This window comes from Photinus pyralis, unplaced genomic scaffold, assembly GCF_008802855.1.
Source record: "Photinus pyralis isolate 1611_PpyrPB1 unplaced genomic scaffold, Ppyr1.3 Ppyr1.4_LG6, whole genome shotgun sequence".
Lineage (NCBI taxonomy): Eukaryota > Metazoa > Arthropoda > Insecta > Coleoptera > Lampyridae > Photinus > Photinus pyralis.
In genome coordinates this window covers 33,713,101-33,732,546 of record NW_022170663.1, presented here as the reverse complement: position 1 = coordinate 33,732,546, position 19,446 = coordinate 33,713,101, and the positions used below count along the sequence as shown (strand labels likewise).

Below are 19,446 nucleotides of genomic sequence, written 5' to 3'. Positions count from 1 at the left end.
CGACAAATACCATGAGCTTTCGAATGGTGCACAAATTCTTGAAAAATATTCATAAATAACTTCGTACATGCGATGTAAAGGTAAAATTTCTAACTTTTGGGAAGTGTGAAATTTTGTACAAATTATTTTTTTCTGGCTATTTGCAATCCCCGCGACCATCGCGCCCTCTTGATTCAGAATCGGCATCTAATTCTGCACAAGGTACGTATTTTTCAAAATATATATCTTCGAGTGTAGATGGCTCTATTTTAGAAGCGGCTTTTTGATACCCAGATTCCTTTCGCATTAAAGCTTTTAAGTTCAGTCCACATTTGTGTCATGTGAAAGAAGTTGGGACGATTATTCACGAGCTCCTAGCGAGTCCATAATTTTGCGTTGTCTGCCTGTCTGTCCGTCCGTCCATCTGTCCGTTACTAACGAGTGGACCGATTACGATCAATTTTTCAGGTGGATTTTTTATCAAATTTGTTCGTGAATTGGCAATGTAGGCCAAAAAATAAGTCAAACTAAACTAATAACTTTGCGGGTTAGAAGGGTTACAGGATTGGCCGGGAAATTTTCGTTAATTTTCCCTTAAACCCCAAAAAGGAGTGGTCGAAAAAGTTTGTGGTGGAAAATGCGAAAGTGTCAATTTTCGTTTTTGTTTTCCCCAGCTTGAACGGTCGAAAATAGACGATTCCCGCGCGTTTGTACCTTCTATGGTCACTTTTGTGAGAGAATCTGCACCTGTTATCATAATAATAACACGTTATGGGGCCCCTTCACGTGCATTCCCGGAACGACGCGCCATCGGTTTTGGAACGAAGCGTGGAGCGCCAACTTCTGGCGCGTTGTGCAGTGAATAAACTACACGTTCGCGCCATTTCATTCATTCCAGTGTGGTACTGTCGACAGCAAGATGAGTTTGGTAAAAAAAAGACAAATTGCAGCTGTAATTCTTCACAAATATATGATGGATAACGTAAATGAAGAGCCCAAGAAGAGGAGGAAGAGGTCCAAGCCATGGTATTTGAAGAGACAGAAATTTGGCGATTTGATTTTATTACAAGAAATTAATAATACTCGTAATAATACCAATCCAGAGGATTACCACAATTAATGTCACACCGCACAGCACACACAAACAAACCTATAGGACTTTTGCTAATGTAGTCTATCCTTTTTCCTCTCCAATGTTTAACAGCGCATCCTCTTCTAACGGCGCGAAGGGAAGGCGCGAAACGAAACTACACGCTCGCATTTGGCGCGCGGAGGGTCTCGCTCCACGCCAGGAATTCAAACATGTTTGATTCCATCGCTCCACGCCAGGCGCGTATCATTCATGGCGCGAGGATGAACTACACGCACAGTTTTGGATTGACGTCACTCCAAAACTTACGGAGCGTCGTTCCGGGAATGCACGTGAAGGGGCCCTATTAGTTATAGAAGGTACAGGCTACTACATTCTTATTTCTTTTAGGCGCCATACTGGATTTTTACGGAATGAAAAAGAAAACAAGTTGTAAATGCTTGGTAATACATATCAGTAGGTATTTTATTAGGAACGTTTAAACTTATCGATCTCACGAGTAATCTCTAACTCACAATAGACTAGAACCTGCACATCTACAGTATGCCAGAAAGCTTTTAGTGAAAATTTGAAGTCTCTAGCTATTGTTGTTGCTGAGATCTCAGCCGGACAGCCAGCCAGCCAGCCACAACGGATATAATAGCGTATTTTTTTCAAAAATGCGCTAAACATAGGGACGTGTTAGGGTGACAAATGGACCAAAATCATGTTGATCACCAACTTCTACTTACCCGTGGATGTTTTGTTAAGAGAATGAATGTCAAAACAGTTGATTTTGAAATTTTTCTTGTAAATTTATGGAAAAAGTATTGAGTTGCGACGAACTCAGCTGCAGCTCGCGCATAGCCGGTGAGGGCAAGTAGAACGCAAAAAGATCCTTCCAAAATTGAGCGTTTACCGTCTAAAGAAAACCCAATTTGGTAGAAGTGGAACAGGGAAAATCCAATTCATCGCGTATTCAATACGAAATGTAGACCAATCGATTTGATTTTTAAGTAATTACTCGGCTCCAGTTCGTGCTGAAATTCCCGAACATCTGGTAATCGATTCGTTAATTAAGCGCGAACAATTTGACACCAAAATCTTCTCGATAGGTGCTCCATTACTGCAACTGTATAATTAGTGTGTGCTAATTATACATACTCAAAAGGCTGAATGGAAACGCATGAACTCGTTACATCAATTAACTTTATATTAATTGTAAGTTTTCGGATTAAGTGTCCCTCATCTTCGCCAAGACAAGACTCTTCGGTGGTTACAAAAATAATTCCAAAATTCCAACAGGAAAGGTCATAGACGGACTAATTAATTACGGCAGCTCCCTGTCTCCATGGCATCGCGGAAAGTTCTCGAAATTACGGTTTTCTATGTAACGAAGCCCAAACCAATCGTTATTATATAGGGTGGTCCCCGTAAACGGCACTCAGAAATTCCAGGTGCTTCAAGTGACACGTAATTATTTTTCTTTTTTTGTCCTATATCTACGTATGAACTTGCTGGTATACTTTTTGGAATAGGTACAATGGCACAATTTGACCAGCAACGAGTTTTTCGGGTTCGGTCTCTATAAGTCTATCAGTGACTTCTCTGCAATTAATGCACTTATTAAGCGATAGCTTTCCATCACACCAAATTATAAAAGGGCCCCGCATATTCAAACTTCCGGTACCACTTCCTGTTTAAGCGGAAACCGATGCAATTTTTGTTTGAAAAGAGCAATCAATTTGTTACAAAGATTTCGAAGCGCTGAACAGCAGACAGTTAGTGAAACCTTCTTTTTGAGACTAAAAAGTTCGCTAGGATTAATAATATAATTAAGTTTCAATTTATTTAAATACTAAGACCATATCCGTAATCATAGCAAGCTACATTTTAGTACAATCGGTTGTAAAAAGTTGGGGCGAATCTTTGAGTGTTGGAGTTGAACAATCCATTCTTAAAGAAGGGAAGCACGTGGGAGTAGCTGTTGTAATTGTATGGGACGATGGTGTTGTCCTTGTAATACTTGGAGGAGAAACCGTTGAATTCCTTGATTGGGTACTGCTCTGAGACGTAGCTGCGTCCGTAGCTGACCTTGTTCAAGAAGGAGATGAATTTGTTGAAGATATCCTTGACCAAGAAACTGTCAAGGCCGTATACTTCTTGGTTCTCGATCAATTTGCAAAATTCGGCAGCAACAACTTCAATGTAACGGAGGAAGCGGATCTTGAGTTCAGGCAAGTTGGTGAAAACTTCGTTGCTGATGGTTTGTTGGAGTTCTCTTTTGATTTCCTTGATTCTGTAGATGAATTCTTCTACGTACTTTTCGGTGTGAAGGGAACGTTCGAAGGTCATCTGCAAACAATTTTGGTTAGTCAACGTCAGGGAATCCGGCGAGTTACACTTACTTTGTTTTCGAATTTCTCCGAGATGTTGTCGAGGACGTTGATGAACTCACGGATGTTGTGGAGGAGAACGGTGTTGACATCGGTAACTTCCCAGGTATTGTGTTCGAAACGGTTGAAGATGCGTGTGACAAGCATTTGGACGGTTAAGACTAAATCCTTGGGGGATTCATATTTGTTCCACTGGAGGTTTTTGCCATAGAAAGACTCGATTTGGTTCTGGTGAACGGGGAAAAGAGTTTCGTAACTGTATGGGTTGTAGTAGTTGTTTTCAATGTTCTTGTATTCGAAGGGAATGTTGTAGTATTTGGTTTCGTATTGGTATGGGGTGTAGAAGCGGTTGTGGAATTCCTTTTCGTAGAGTCCGTATCCGTGCTTGCCATAGTATTCGGTGGAGTAGTAGTTGGGAGTGTAGAAACCGATCTTGTTACCGAATCTGGTTTCTTCGATAACGTGCTTGACGGCGTAGAAGTAGTGGTAGATGACTCTGACAAGAAGAGTTCTGATTTCTACGGCTGCAAAAAAAAACCCAAAAATCACCTACTGATACCATTAACCCATCCTGAGGTTACTTACGCAAGACTTTGTCTTCGCAGAGCTGTACCAACTGCTCGAAGATGGCAACAACTTCGCGCAAGTTGGTGATGATCTTGGTTCTGAAGACTTTCACGTCAACGGTGTTTTCGGTCATGATTTCCATGATGGGGTACACAATTTCACGAAGTTTGTTGGTGAGCTGATGTAAGACAAGGTCGAGTTCTTTGTGTCCCAAGACGGTCTAAAAGAGAATCCGTTTAAAAGTGTTCGAACTATAATTTGGCCCACTCACCTCTTCTTGCAATTTGCGGACGATTTCGTTGACGACGATGAGGTATTCACGGAGGGCGACCTTAATTTGGGTTGGGTGGACGAATTCTTGAAGAAGTTGGGTAAGTTCGTTGGTGTAGTCGTGGATTTGCTTGATCAAAACACGTGGGGTTTGGACAACTTCTAAGCCTTGGTTGATGTGAATAAAGTGAGAGCGGATTCCGTGAAGGGTGTTGACGAAGTCGACGAAAAGGTACTTCAAAGTGTATTGGAATTCAGGGTAGAGTTTGTAGGTGATGTTTACCAATTTTTCGAAACGCTCAAGAACGACGTTGATGGAGACGATGAAGTTCTTCTTAATTTCGTGGATGTTGGTGATTTCGTTGTAGACGGTGAATTGCTTGAGGGAGTCACGTACTTCCTTCAAAAGGGAGACGACTTCTCTGAAGATCTCAGTTTGATAGGTGATGGTTTCTTCGTGGAGTTTGTTGATGATGATCTCGATAGCTTCAACAAGTTTGTGCGATTGCCAGGTGACGGTTTTAAGAGCCAAGCGGTCTTCTGGGAAATCTTTTTCGAGATACAAAGTGATGTCTTGTACTTCGGAGCGGATTTGGTTCAAGTACTTGAAGAGAGTATTGCCTTCGTTGAAAGATGGAACGGCAACATTGGATTCGTACTTGTTCCATTCCAAAGCCTTACCATAGATAGATTCTGCTTCGAATTTACGGATTGGGAAAAGAGTTTCATATCTGTACGGGTTGTAGTAGTTCTTTTCGATATTTTTGTATTCGAAGGGAATTTCGTAGTTGGATTCGTATTTGTATGGGGTGTAGAAGCGGTTGTGGAATTCCTTTTCGTAGAGTCCGTATCCGTGCTTGCCATAATATTCGGTACTGTAGTACTTGGGAGTGTAGAAACCGATCTTGTTACCGAATCTGGTTTCTTGGATAACGTGCTTGACGGCGTAGAAGTATTGGTAGATGACTCTGACAAGAAGAGTTTTGATTTCTACGGCTGCAAAAAGACAAAGAATCACCTACACTGTTACCATTAACCCATCCTGAGGTTACTTACGCAAGACTTTATCTTCGCAGAGTTGTACCAACTGCTCGAAGATGGCAACAACTTCGCGCAAGTTGCTGATGATTTGGGTTCTGAAGACTTTCACATCAACGGTGTTTTCGGCCATGATTTCCATGACGGGATAAACGATTTCACGAAGTTTGTTGGTGAGTTGATGTAAGACAAGATCGAGTTCTTTGTGTCCGATGACGGTCTAAAAGAGAATCCGTTTAAAAGTGTTCGAATTATAATTTTTCGGACTTACCTCTTCTTGCAACTTGCGGACGATTTCGTTGACGGCGATGAGGTATTCGCGGAGGGCTACCTTAATTTGGGTTGGGTGGACAACTTCCTGGAGAAGCTGGGTAACTTCGTTGGTGTATTCGTGGATTTCCTTGATCAACACGCGTGGAGCTTTGACAACTTCCAAACCTTCGTTGATGTGGATAAAGTGGGAACGGATTCCGCGGATGGTAGTCAAGAAGTCGACGAAAAGGTATTTCAAAGTGTATTGGAATTCAGGGTAGAGTTTGTAGGTGAGTTGCACCAATTTTTCGAAACGCTCAAGAACCAGGTTGATGGAGACGATGAAGTTCTTCTTAACTTCGTGGATGTTGGTGATTTCATTGTAGAGGGTGATTTGTTTGAGCGAGTCACGCACTTCCTTCAAAAGGGAGACGACTTCTCTGAAGATGCCAACTCCTTCACTTTGGTAGGTGAAGGTTTCTTCGTGGAGCTTGTTGATGATTACTTGGATAGCTTCAACAAGTTTGTGACATTGCCAAGTGACGGTTTTAAGAGCCAAGCGATCTTCGGGGAAGTCTTTTTCGAGGTACAAAGTGATGTCTTGTACTTCGTTGCGGATTTCGCTTACGTACTTAAGAAGAGTATTATCTTCGTAGAAGGTTGGTACGGCGAAACTGGCCTAAGAAGAGCAAAATCCAATGATTATCAAACTTACCGAAATGAATAGTTTTACTTACTTGAAAAGCCACAGCCACCAAGAAGAAGATCGCTAACTTTGCCATGTTCACTTATGCTTGCTTGCCTCAACAAGTGAAGTGCCGACATCCAAAATTCGGTGCCTATTTATACTACAAAAATGCCCATCATTTGACCTATTGGTTTCATTCACCTTCTTATCACATCACCTTTCTCGCATAACAATTAGATAAGCGACGAATAATATTTTTTGCTACTTCTTCTGCAGGAATTGATTGGATTATCGTGAGGACACTTGAATATTGATTATTTGCGAGTCCGCAATTTGAGTGAATAAAGAAACGCGCTTTGTTGCAAAAATTTTTGCGGATGGCATAGTTTCATTCATAGTTAATGCATTGAAATACTTATCTGCTATCAAAATAATTATTATTAACTTTGTATTACATTTATCAATTTTGCGTAACCGATCTTTTTTTTAATTAATCCAATCCAACTTGTGGGATATGGCCGAAAAGATGTTTTGCAATACGCTAAATGCAAAAAATTGCGATTTTAATGTCCTATAAGTATATTATTGCTATTAATACGTTCATCCTCATTTTTTTGGGAATAGGTATATGCGTGCTAAAATTAGGAAAATTCAAAATATATCCAAAAAAATTAACAAAATCTGAAGCATGTAACTGAGAGAGGTAGGGGGTTGATTTTTGATAGCGGTTGGAATTGAATTTTCTTAGGGTAGTTAATTATGAGGCATAGTTGTTCTATTAGATAGCTAGATAGAGTTTTAACATTTTTTATTCTAAAATTTGTTTTAAATCAATAACTTTCCAAAAAGAGTCATTTGAGTAAGACGCATGCAGGATCTGTCATAGAATTTTTATTTGATTTTAATGGCGCAATAAAATTATCATGCTCAAGGTTGGCGCGAGGTAAGCTCAGATTCACAGGAAACGCGGAGAAATAGTAAAAAAAATAGAAACGGGTTTACAGTACCAAAGATAGCGGCAGAATTTTGGCCCCACTGACAGATGTAGTAATATGGTTGGCCCATTTCTTGCGGAATTTAACTGCCGCAGTAAACGTTTTACAATAACCCTAAACCAATACAAACCTCTCTGAAATATTCCAATTTATGTTCATGAAATGATGAATTTAAATATAATTAAAATACCAAAGAGATAAACAAAATAAGATAATTACTCGTTTCATCTAAATTCAAATATAATTTACTAGCTGCTTGTGGAATCGTAAAATTTATTCCACATCAGACCACACACAAGTTTATATAGGTATGATGTGCAAATTAATATATATTGAACTCAGTTAATAGATATGTAGTAAATGTAAGGTAGTACTTTGAACAAAACAAATAGACATTACTTTATCTTTTTGTTTATTTTATAATTTATGTAGTTAATAAAAGTATTACACATTGATAAATTGGCAAAACCACATAGTATCAAATAAGCGTAATCGTATTCCTTAAATGTATAATAAATTCTAATTCATAAAATTGTGTTGCATATCTTTTTGGGCTCGATACGTATGTCTGTCTTTACTCGACGATTTCATTCAGTCTAAGTTGCATATTTCTACTCAGTAAGTTGTTCTACAATGAACCTTATTCACTGGCCTCCCGATCGCTCTCTTTACAAGTTAAAAATTCATTTCCTTCTTTAGTTCGGATCGGCCCCATGCATTTTTTGTTTATTAATGAGCCACGCACGCAGTTGTCTTTTTTTATGTTAATGCTGTTGTTGCACAAAAGAATTCTGTGTATTTGGTCACGGCCTAAAACCATTATTATATATTATTAAGAAACCGCCGGAGTTATTTTGATGTACCAATTATTAGAGTTCAAAAGAAATAAATGTTTTCAAAACCCACTCATGGGTGTTGCCGCGTAACACAACTGTAAATGATGCGTAACGGGCAAATCTAGGCCATAGCAGCTATCAATTAGCGAAAATCCGAAGTCTCTAGGTGGCCCAGGGGCCGAGGTCTCCACAGACAGACAGAGGACGGAAAATTTTGATTTTAAATGACGTAGTTTGTATCGATCTAACCAAATGTTATGTAGTTTATCTTATTTTTAGTGTAGTATGCCCAGTAGGGCGTCTCTTCAAAATGATAAAGTTATTGGGATGTCATGTTGGTTAACAAATGTTGTCATACAAACTATTAAGAATTTTTAACGCATTTTTGCGAGTTTATTTGTAAAAAGTTAGCTTTTAATCTCACTTTGGCCGGCTGGCTGGCTCGCAACAAATGAGGGTCAATCATGGACTTGTTATAGTCTCTGGGGACAATAGAAGATCGCTTGTAGAAAGACGAGAAGTGAACATGTACATATCTTGTTTTCAAATTGGTATCGTTGCGTCGGATAGATCTTGTAAACGAACAAATCTTGCGTGGCGGAATTTTGTTTTTCTTCCTAGGAGCGAACTTAACCACCTTTTGCAAGGCGCGTTTCGAGGGGTAGCCGCTCAAGGGCCCAATAGTTTCTTAAAGCTCGAATCGTGGTCTGTCTTTCTCGTGTGTGTATGAGACGTGGCCTCAAAAATTGAATTAGTATTCAATTTGTAGAGGGTTTTTAGCGAAATCCACCAAAATGCGAATTGCGGGTGAACGAGGTGTTTGAAATTTCAAGCATACCAAATGTCACTAAGTACGAAAAGTTTAGATACATCTTTTCCCACTTTGCTTTCAGATAAATCGCCCTAATTTTTATAATTCTAAACACATTTTTAGAAGGTAGAAATACACACAAAAAAGAATATACAAAAAAAGGTCAGATTTATTTAAATACTGAGATCACAAGTAATCACAGCAAACCACATTTTAGTACAATTGGTTGTAAACAGTTGGGAGCCCGTGGGAGTAGCTGTTGTAATTGGATGGGACGATGGTGTTGTCCTTATAATACTTAGAGGAGAAACCGTTGAATCCCTTGATTGGGTAGTGCTCGGAGACGTAGCTGCGTTCGTAGCTGACCTTGTTCAAGAAGGAGATGAATCTGTTGAAGACATCCTTGATCAAGAAACTTTCAAGGCCGTATACTTGTTGGTTCTCGATCAATTTGCAAAATTCGGCAGAACAACTTCAATGTAACGGAGGAAGCGGATCTTGAGTTCAGGCAAGTTGGTGAAAACTTCGTTGCTGATGGTTTGTTGGAGTTCTCTTTTGATTTGTTTGATTCTGTAGATGAATTCTTCTACGTACTTTTCGGTGTGAAGGGAACGTTCGAAGGTCATCTGCAAACAATTTTGGTTAGTCAACGTCAGCGAATCCAGCGAGTTACACTTACTTTGTTTTCGAATTTCTCTGAGATGTTGTCGAGGACGTTGATGAACTCACGGATGTTGTGGAGGAGAACGGTGTTGACATCGGTAACTTCCCAGGTGTTCTGTTCGAAACGGTTGAAGATGCGTTTGACAAGCATTTGGACGGTTAAGACTAAATCCTTGGGGGATTCATATTTGTTCCACTGGAGGTTTTTGCCATAGAAAGACTCGATTTGGTTCTGGTGAACGGGGAAAAGAGTTTCGTAACTGTATGGGTTGTAGTAGTTGTTTTCAATGTTCTTGTATTCGAAGGGAATGTTGTAGTATTTGGTTTCGTATTGGTATGGGGTGTAGAAGCGGTTGTGGAATTCCTTTTCGTAGAGTCCGTATCCGTGTTTGCCATAGAATTCGGTGGTGTAGTATTTGGGAGTGTAGAAACCGATCTTGTTCCCGAATCTGGTTTCTTGGATAACGTGCTTGACGGCGTAGAAGTAGTGGTAGATCACTCTGACGAGAAGAGTTTTGATTTCAACGGCTGAAAAAAACAACGAAAAATCACCAACTTTTACCATTAACCCATCCTGAGGTCACTTACGCAAGACTTTGTCTTCGCAGAGCTGTACCAATTGCTCGAAGATGGCAACAACTTCGCGCAAGTTGGTGATGATCTTGGTTCTGAAGACTTTCACGTCAACGGTGTTTTCGGTCATGATTTCCATGATGGGGTACACAATTTCACGAAGTTTGTTGGTGAGCTGATGTAAGACAAGGTCGAGTTCTTTGTGTCCCAAGACGGTCTAAAAGAGAATCCGTTTAAAAGTGTTCGAACTATAATTTGGCCCACTCACCTCTTCTTGCAACTTGCGGACGATTTCGTTGACGACGATGAGGTATTCGCGGAGGGCGACCTTAATTTGGGTTGGGTGGACGAATTCTTGAAGAAGTTGGGTAAGTTCGTTGGTATAGTCGTGGATTTGCTTGATCAAAACACGTGGGGTTTGGACAACTTCTAAGCCTTCGTTGATGTGGATAAAGTGAGAACGGATTCCGTGAAGGGTGTTGACGAAGTCGACGAAAAGGTACTTTAAAGTGTATTGGAATTCAGGGTAGAGTTTGTAGGTGATGTTTACCAATTTTTCGAAACGCTCAAGAACGACGTTGATGGAGACGATGAAGTTCTTCTTAATTTCGTGGATGTTGGTGATTTCGTTGTAGACGGTGAATTGCTTGAGGGAGTCACGTACTTCCTTCAAAAGGGAGACGACCTCTCTGAAGATCTCAGTTTGATAGGTGAAGGTTTCTTCGTGGAGTTTGTTGATGATGACCTCGATAGCTTCAACAAGTTTGTGCGATTGCCAGGTGACGGTTTTAAGAGCCAAGCGGTCTTCTGGGAAATCTTTTTCGAGATACAAAGTGATGTCTTGTACTTCGGAGCGGATTTGGTTCAAGTATTTGAAGAGAGTATTGCCTTCGTTGAAAGATGGAACGGCAACATTGGATTCGTACTTGTTCCATTCCAGAGACTTACCATACATAGATTCTGCTTCGAATTTACGGATTGGGAAAAGAGTTTCGTATCTGTACGGGTTGTAGTAGTTCTTTTCGATGTTTTTGTATTCGAAGGGAATTTCGTAGTTGGATTCGTATTTGTATGGGGTGTAGAAGCGGTTGTGGAATTCCTTTTCGTAGAGTCCGTATCCGTGCTTGCCATAGTATTCGGTGGAGTAGTACTTGGGAGTGTAGAAACCGATCTTGTTACCGAATCTGGTTTCTTGGATAACGTGCTTGACGGCGTAGAAGTATTGGTAGATGACTCTGACAAGAAGAGTTTTGATTTCTACGGCTGCAAAAAGACAAAGAATCACCTACACTGTTACCATTAACCCATCCTGAGGTTACTTACGCAAGACTTTATCTTCGCAGAGTTGTACCAACTGCTCGAAGATGGCAACAACTTCGCGCAAGTTGCTGATGATTTGGGTTCTGAAGACTTTCACATCAACGGTGTTTTCGGCCATGATTTCCATGACGGGATAAACGATTTCACGAAGTTTGTTGGTGAGTTGATGTAAGACAAGATCGAGTTCTTTGTGTCCGATGACGGTCTAAAAGAGAATCCGTTTAAAAGTGTTCGAATTATAATTTTTCGGACTTACCTCTTCTTGCAACTTGCGGACGATTTCGTTGACGGCGATGAGGTATTCGCGGAGGGCTACCTTAATTTGGGTTGGGTGGACAACTTCCTGGAGAAGCTGGGTAACTTCGTTGGTGTATTCGTGGATTTCCTTGATCAACACGCGTGGAGCTTTGACAACTTCCAAACCTTCGTTGATGTGGATAAAGTGGGAACGGATTCCGCGGATGGTAGTCAAGAAGTCGACGAAAAGGTATTTCAAAGTGTATTGGAATTCAGGGTAGAGTTTGTAGGTGAGTTGCACCAATTTTTCGAAACGCTCAAGAACCAGGTTGATGGAGACGATGAAGTTCTTCTTAACTTCGTGGATGTTGGTGATTTCATTGTAGAGGGTGATTTGTTTGAGCGAGTCACGCACTTCCTTCAAAAGGGAGACGACTTCTCTGAAGATGCCAACTCCTTCACTTTGGTAGGTGAAGGTTTCTTCGTGGAGCTTGTTGATGATTACTTGGATAGCTTCAACAAGTTTGTGACATTGCCAAGTGACGGTTTTAAGAGCCAAGCGATCTTCGGGGAAGTCTTTTTCGAGGTACAAAGTGATGTCTTGTACTTCGTTGCGGATTTCGCTTACGTACTTAAGAAGAGTATTATCTTCGTAGAAGGTTGGTACGGCGAAACTGGCCTAAGAAGAGCAAAATCCAATGATTATCAAACTTACCGAAATGAATAGTTTTACTTACTTGAAAAGCCACAGCCACCAAGAAGAAGATCGCTAACTTTGCCATGTTCACTTATGCTTGCTTGCCTCAACAAGTGAAGTGCCGACATCCAAAATTCGGTGCCTATTTATACTACAAAAATGCCCATCATTTGACCTATTGGTTTCATTCACCTTCTTATCACATCACCTTTCTCGCATAACAATTAGATAAGCGACGAATAATATTTTTTGCTACTTCTTCTACAGGAATTGATTTGGTTATGGCGAGGACCGTCGAATATAGTTGATTATTTGCGAGTATGCAATTTGAGTGAATAAATAAGCGCGGTTTGTTGCAAAAATTTTTGCGGATTGCATAGAATTTCATTCATAATTAATGCATTGAAACAATTATCTGCTATCAAAATAATTATTATTAACTTTGTAATACATTTATCAATTTTGCGTAACCGATCTTTTTTTTTACTTAATCCAATCCAACTTCGTGGGATATGACCGAAAAGCCCAGATGTTTTGCAATAGGCCAAATGCAAAAAAATTGCGATTTTAATGTAGTATATATTATTGCTATTAATACCTTCATCCTTGTGATCGAATCAACATTCCATTTTGGATTCGCCAATTTCTGGATGTTGTATTTGCTTTAGCTTTCGAATTTTTAAAACTATAAGCACACTGTAGGTATAGTGTAGGTATATGCAATGTAGGGAATAGGTACCTATGTGACTTATTTCAGAAATTCTGACAGTAATATGCGTGCTTATATTACAAGAGGCCATTTTTTTGGGAATGGGTACATGTGCTAAGATTTTCTAGAAAAATTCAAAATATATCCACTCGTATATCCAGTTAAGGTTTATTTTTATATCAAATTTCAAAGTTGAAAAAAAATCTAAGGCATGTAACTGTAGAGGGGTAGGAGATTGATTCTTTGTAGCGGTTGGAATTTCGTTTGGGTAGCTAATTGTGAGGCAGTTGTTCTATTAGATAACTAACTTTTAAAATTTCTTTTTAGCCAATGACTTTCCAATAGGGATATTTGGGTAAGATCATATAATTTATCTTTGATTTTAATGGCGCAATAAAATTATCAGGCTCAAGTTTGGCGCGAGGTAATCAGATTCACAAGAAACGCGTTGCTATTCTGCCGAGGTGTACGTGTAGGTATGGATTTAGATGAATTATTAAGAGATTATGAGGAATCGAGACGCGGTAGAGTTTGTTTGCTAGTCGAGAAACTAATTAAAATCGAAGATTGGCATCGAAGCATTGAAAAATATTGGTTCATAAGAACCCGTAAAAAATAAAAATGGGGATCGTATTAAACTCAATTCGAAAGAGAAAGCACGTGAACCAGCAGTATAGAAATAGAGTGCGGGATCTAAAAGATCTGAAATGAAAATTAAGTTTGAGTGGCAGACACAATTAGGCACTGCGGTGGGGCAGGGTTAAATACACAGATTATTATGCCACTCACCTACTCCCACACTCTGACCTCCTAGAGTCCTAGCTAGATGGTAGTGCTGGGACCATAGATTTTAGTTTGTGTCTACAATTTTCCAGATTATTTGAAGTAGCATAAAGACGAGACAAATTAAAAGCATACTACTAGCTATTTAGATTTATTCCTTAATTAACATTTTGGACTTACACTCAAGGTTATGCATTAGTAAGAACCAGTTCTTCTTAGCTCATCATTTGAATAAAATAATCTGAACAAACTGTGGTCAAACCGCTACTAAACTCGATAATATCCGACAAACTCATGGTCTTCCATCCGAAGTTATTTGCAAATTAACTCTTTTCCCACCACAGAATCGGGGCTCAGGTGTTCCTGAATAAACGTACTCAACGAGCCGTGTGTACTGCTACCAACTGCTTTCCATGCCTTAACGGTTAAGGTAACTTATGCTTAGGTTAAGGCTTAACCTAAGCATAAGTTACACACTACGGACTTATATATAAGCAGAAGGACCTTGATAAACAATACAACCCAACGTTACGTGTTGTAAGCTACCGTGACAGAAAAACATCTTGGTGCCTGAGACCGGATTAGATTTCTAGTAGACGTAGACAATGGTTCCTTATTTAGGTACACCTATACCCACTTGTTTTTTGTTGACTGAGATCCTTAACTTTTCGGTCTACTACGAGCAAACGCGTAAATGGCAGTACTCGACATCGATTGGCCGCGGAAACTCAGAAATGGCCATGTAGTTTACAGAACCAAAGTTGGAGGCGCAATTTTGGACCCACTCACAGCTGCAGTAAGATGGTTGGTCTGTTTCTTGCAGAACTTAATTAAAGGCATCATTTTTGGTCTTTGAGGCCACCGCAGTAAACGTTTTACAACAGACAAGTAAAATCAGATAATTACTCGTTTCATCTAAATTTAAATATGATTTACTAGCTGTTTGCGTAAGTGGAAAACATTATTCCGTTTACAATTGAATTTCCATTAAGAATAATTAAGCACATACACAAATGTCAATCCTAACTTAAGTCTATCTCTAACCAGCGCCTCATCTGTTACATTTTTGTATATTAGACCACACACAAGTTTATGTATGATAAATTAATATATATTGAACTCAATTAAAAGATAGTAAATGAAAGGTAGTAGGTACCTTGAAGTTCTGTGAGAATTGGAGTTCATTACGGACGCATATATATTGGACCAAAACAAATAGACATTACTTTACCTTTTTGTTTATTTTATAATTATTGTAGTTGATAAAAGTATTATTATTGAAAATTATGTTGCATATCTTTTTGGTCCAATACGTATGCCTGTTTTTACTTGACGTTTCCTTCCATTTACTCTAAATTGCATATTTCTACTCAGTAAGTTGCTCTACAATGAATTTTATTGACTCACCTCTCGAGCGCTTCCTTTATAAGTTAAATATTCATTCTGTTCCTTTTTTATTACCAATCGGGTCAAAGCATTTCTTGTGTATCAATGTGCCCATAGTTGAGTTAATCCCTTTGTTGCACAAAAGAATTCTGTGTATTTGGTCACGGTAAAAACATTACTATTATTTATTTTAGGGCATAGGGACTGCGCCCAACAGTTTCTGATAGAACCACTACAAATTTGTTGTCATTCCGATCGAAAGGCGGTGGCCTTACATTTGCAATGTGCGCTACGCACCATCCTATTCGATATTAAGTATCGCTTATTAAGCGACAAACTAATACGTATAATTAACAATTTTCTCCCACTTCTCTTTCAGATAAATCGCCCTAATTTTTATAATTCTAAACACATTTTTAGAAGGTAGAAATACACACAAAAAAGAATATACAAAAAAAGGTCAGATTTATTTAAATACTGAGATCACAAGTAATCACAGCAAACCACATTTTAGTACAATTGGTTGTAAACAGTTGGGAGCCCGTGGGAGTAGCTGTTGTAATTGGTTGGGACGATGGTGTTGTCCTTGTAATACTTGGAGGAGAAACCGTTGAATCCTTTGATTGGGTAGTGCTCGGAGACGTAGCTGCGTTCGTAGCTGACCTTGTTCAAGAAGGAGATGAATTTGTTAAAGATGTCCTTGACCACGAAACTTTCGAGACCGTATACTTGTTGGTTCTCGATCAATCTGCAAAATTCGGCAGCAACAACTTCAATGTAACGGAGGAAGCGGATCTTGAGTTCAGGCAAGTTGGTGAAAACTTCGGTGTTGATGGTTTGCTTGAGTTCTCTCTTGATTTCCTTGATGCTGTAGATGAATTCCTCTACGTACTTTTCGGTGTGAAGGGAACGTTCGAAGGTCATCTGCAAACAATTTTGGTTAGTCAATGTCAGCGAATCCAGCGAGTTATACTTACTTTGGTTTCGAATTTCTCTGAGATGTTGTCGAGGACGGTGATGAACTCACGGATGTTGTGGAGGAGAACGGTGTTGACATCGGTAACTTCCCAGGTGTTGTGTTCGAAGCGGTTGAAGATGCGTTTGACAAGCATTTGGACGGTTAAGACTAAATCCTTGGGGGATTCGTATTTGTTCCACTGGAGGTTTTTGCAATAGAAAGACTCGATTTGGTTCTGGTGAACGGGGAAAAGAGTTTCGTAGCTGTATGGGTTGTAGTAGTTGTTTTCAATGTTCTTGTATTCGAAGGGAATGTTGTAGTATTTGGTTTCGTATTGGTATGGGGTGTAGAAGCGGTTGTGGAATTCCTTTTCGTAGAGTCCGTATCCGTGCTTGCCATAGAATTCGGTGGAGTAGTACTTGGGAGTGTAGAAACCGATCTTGTTACCGAATCTGGTTTCTTGGATAACGTGCTTGACGGCGTAGAAGTAGTGGTAGATGACTCTGACGAGAAGAGTTCTGATTTCTACGGCTGAAAAAAAAACAAAAGAATTACCTACTGTTACCATTAACCCATCCCGAGGTTACTTACGCAAGACTTTGTCTTCGCAGAGCTGTACCAACTGCTCGAAGATGGCAACAACTTCGCGCAAGTTGCTGATGATTTGGGTTCTGAAGACTGTGACATCAACGGTGTTTTCGGTCATGATTTCCATGATGGGGTATACGATTTCACGAAGTTTGATGGTGAGCTGATGTAAGACAAGGTCGAGTTCTTTGTGTCCCAAGACGGTCTAAAAGAGAACCGGTCCAAAGGTGTTCGAACTATAATTTGGCGCACTTACCTCTTCTTGCAACTTGCGGACGATTTCGTTGACGACGATGAGGTATTCGCGGAGGGCGACCTTAATTTGGGTTGGGTGGACGAATTCTTGAAGAAGTTGGGTAAGTTCGTTGGTATAGTCGTGGATTTGCTTGATCAAAACACGTGGGGTTTGGACAACTTCTAAGCCTTCGTTGATGTGGATAAAGTGAGAACGGATTCCGTGAAGGGTGTTGACGAAGTCGACGAAAAGGTACTTTAAAGTGTATTGGAATTCAGGGTAGAGTTTGTAGGTGATGTTTACCAATTTTTCGAAACGCTCAAGAACGACGTTGATGGAGACGATGAAGTTCTTCTTAATTTCGTGGATGTTGGTGATTTCGTTGTAGACGGTGAATTGCTTGAGGGAGTCACGTACTTCCTTCAAAAGGGAGACGACCTCTCTGAAGATCTCAGTTTGATAGGTGAAGGTTTCTTCGTGGAGTTTGTTGATGATGACCTCGATAGCTTCAACAAGTTTGTGCGATTGCCAGGTGACGGTTTTAAGAGCCAAGCGGTCTTCTGGGAAATCTTTTTCGAGATACAAAGTGATGTCTTGTACTTCGGAGCGGATTTGGTTCAAGTATTTGAAGAGAGTATTGCCTTCGTTGAAAGATGGAACGGCAACATTGGATTCGTACTTGTTCCATTCCAGAGACTTACCATACATAGATTCTGCTTCGAATTTACGGATTGGGAAAAGAGTTTCGTATCTGTACGGGTTGTAGTAGTTCTTTTCGATGTTTTTGTATTCGAAGGGAATTTCGTAGTTGGATTCGTATTTGTATGGGGTGTAGAAGCGGTTGTGGAATTCCTTTTCGTAGAGTCCGTATCCGTGCTTGCCATAGTATTCGGTGGAGTAGTACTTGGGAGTGTAGAAACCGATCTTGTTACCGAATCTGGTTTCTTGGATAACGTGCTTGACGGCGTAGAAGTAATGGTAGATGACTCTGACGAGAAGAGTTTTGATTTCTACGGCTGCAAAAAGACAAAGAATCACCAACTGTTACCATTAACCCATCCTGAGGTCACTTACGCAAGACTTTCTCTTCGCAGAGCTGTACCAACTGCTCGAAGATGGCAACAACTTCGCGCAAGTTGCTGATGATTTGGGTTCTGAAGACTTTCACATCAACGGTGTTTTCGGCCATGATTTCCATGACGGGATAAACGATTTCACGAAGTTTGTTGGTGAGTTGATGTAAGACAAGATCGAGTTCTTTGTGTCCGATGACGGTCTAAAAGAGAATCCGTTTAAAAGTGTTCGAATTATAATTTTTCGGACTTACCTCTTCTTGCAACTTGCGGACGATTTCGTTGACGGCGATGAGGTATTCGCGGAGGGCTACCTTAATTTGGGTTGGGTGGACAACTTCCTGGAGAAGCTGGGTAACTTCGTTGGTGTATTCGTGGATTTCCTTGATCAACACGCGTGGAGCTTTGACAACTTCCAAACCTTCGTTGATGTGGATAAAGTGGGAACGGATTCCGCGGATGGTAGTCAAGAAGTCGACGAAAAGGTATTTCAAAGTGTATTGGAATTCAGGGTAGAGTTTGTAGGTGAGTTGCACCAATTTTTCGAAACGCTCAAGAACCAGGTTGATGGAGACGATGAAGTTCTTCTTAACTTCGTGGATGTTGGTGATTTCATTGTAGAGGGTGATTTGTTTGAGCGAGTCACGCACTTCCTTCAAAAGGGAGACGACTTCTCTGAAGATGCCAACTCCTTCACTTCGGTAGGTGAAGGTTTCTTCGTGGAGCTTGTTGATGATTACTTGGATAGCTTCAACAAGTTTGTGACATTGCCAAGTGACGGTTTTAAGAGCCAAGCGATCTTCGGGGAAGTCTTTTTCGAGGTACAAGGTGATGTCTTGTACTTCGTTGCGGATTTCGCTCACGTACTTAAGAAGAGTATTATCTTCGTAGAAAGTTGGTACGGCGAAACTGGCCTAAGAAGAGCAACACCAAATAATTATCAAACTTACCAAAATGAATAGTTTTACTTACTTGAAAAGCCACAGCCACCAAGAAGAAGATCGCTAACTTTGCCATGTTCACTTATGCTTGCTTGCCTCAACAAGTGAAGTGCGGACATCCAAAATTCGGTTCCTATTTATACTACAAAAATATCCATCATTTGACCTATTGGTTTCATTCACCCTCTTATCACATCACCTTTCTCACATAACAATTAGATAAGCGACGAATAATGATTGTTTCAGGGTCTTCTGCAAGGATACATTTCGTACAACGAGAGCAGCCGAATAGTCTTGATTATTTGGGAGTATGCATACAATTTGAGAGTGAACAAAGGGCACTTTCTTGCTAAAATTTTAGAGGATGGCATAGAATTTCCTT

General features: G+C 40.0%; 2 protein-coding genes across 2 annotated transcripts; both read right to left on the bottom strand.

Moving 5' to 3' along the window:
- Positions 1-2,924: 2,924 nt before the first annotated feature.
- On the bottom strand, positions 2,925-12,505 carry LOC116173834. Its single transcript, XM_031491546.1, has 9 exons — positions 12,432-12,505; positions 11,714-12,373; positions 11,461-11,662; positions 10,406-11,400; positions 10,153-10,354; positions 4,283-5,277; positions 4,030-4,231; positions 3,457-3,968; positions 2,925-3,403 (listed from the first exon to the last, which is right to left on the bottom strand). The coding sequence occupies exons 1-9, from the start codon at positions 12,474-12,476 to the stop codon at positions 2,942-2,944; spliced, it is 4,275 nt and encodes a 1,424-aa protein (XP_031347406.1). The 5' UTR covers positions 12,477-12,505; the 3' UTR covers positions 2,925-2,941.
- A 3,210-nt stretch (positions 12,506-15,715) lies between these two features.
- On the bottom strand, positions 15,716-19,170 carry LOC116173836. The gene is made up of 5 exons (XM_031491548.1): positions 19,096-19,170; positions 18,378-19,037; positions 16,819-17,020; positions 16,247-16,758; positions 15,716-16,193 (listed from the first exon to the last, which is right to left on the bottom strand). The coding sequence occupies exons 1-5, from the start codon at positions 19,138-19,140 to the stop codon at positions 15,780-15,782; spliced, it is 1,833 nt and encodes a 610-aa protein (XP_031347408.1). The 5' UTR covers positions 19,141-19,170; the 3' UTR covers positions 15,716-15,779.
- Positions 19,171-19,446: the final 276 nt, after the last annotated feature.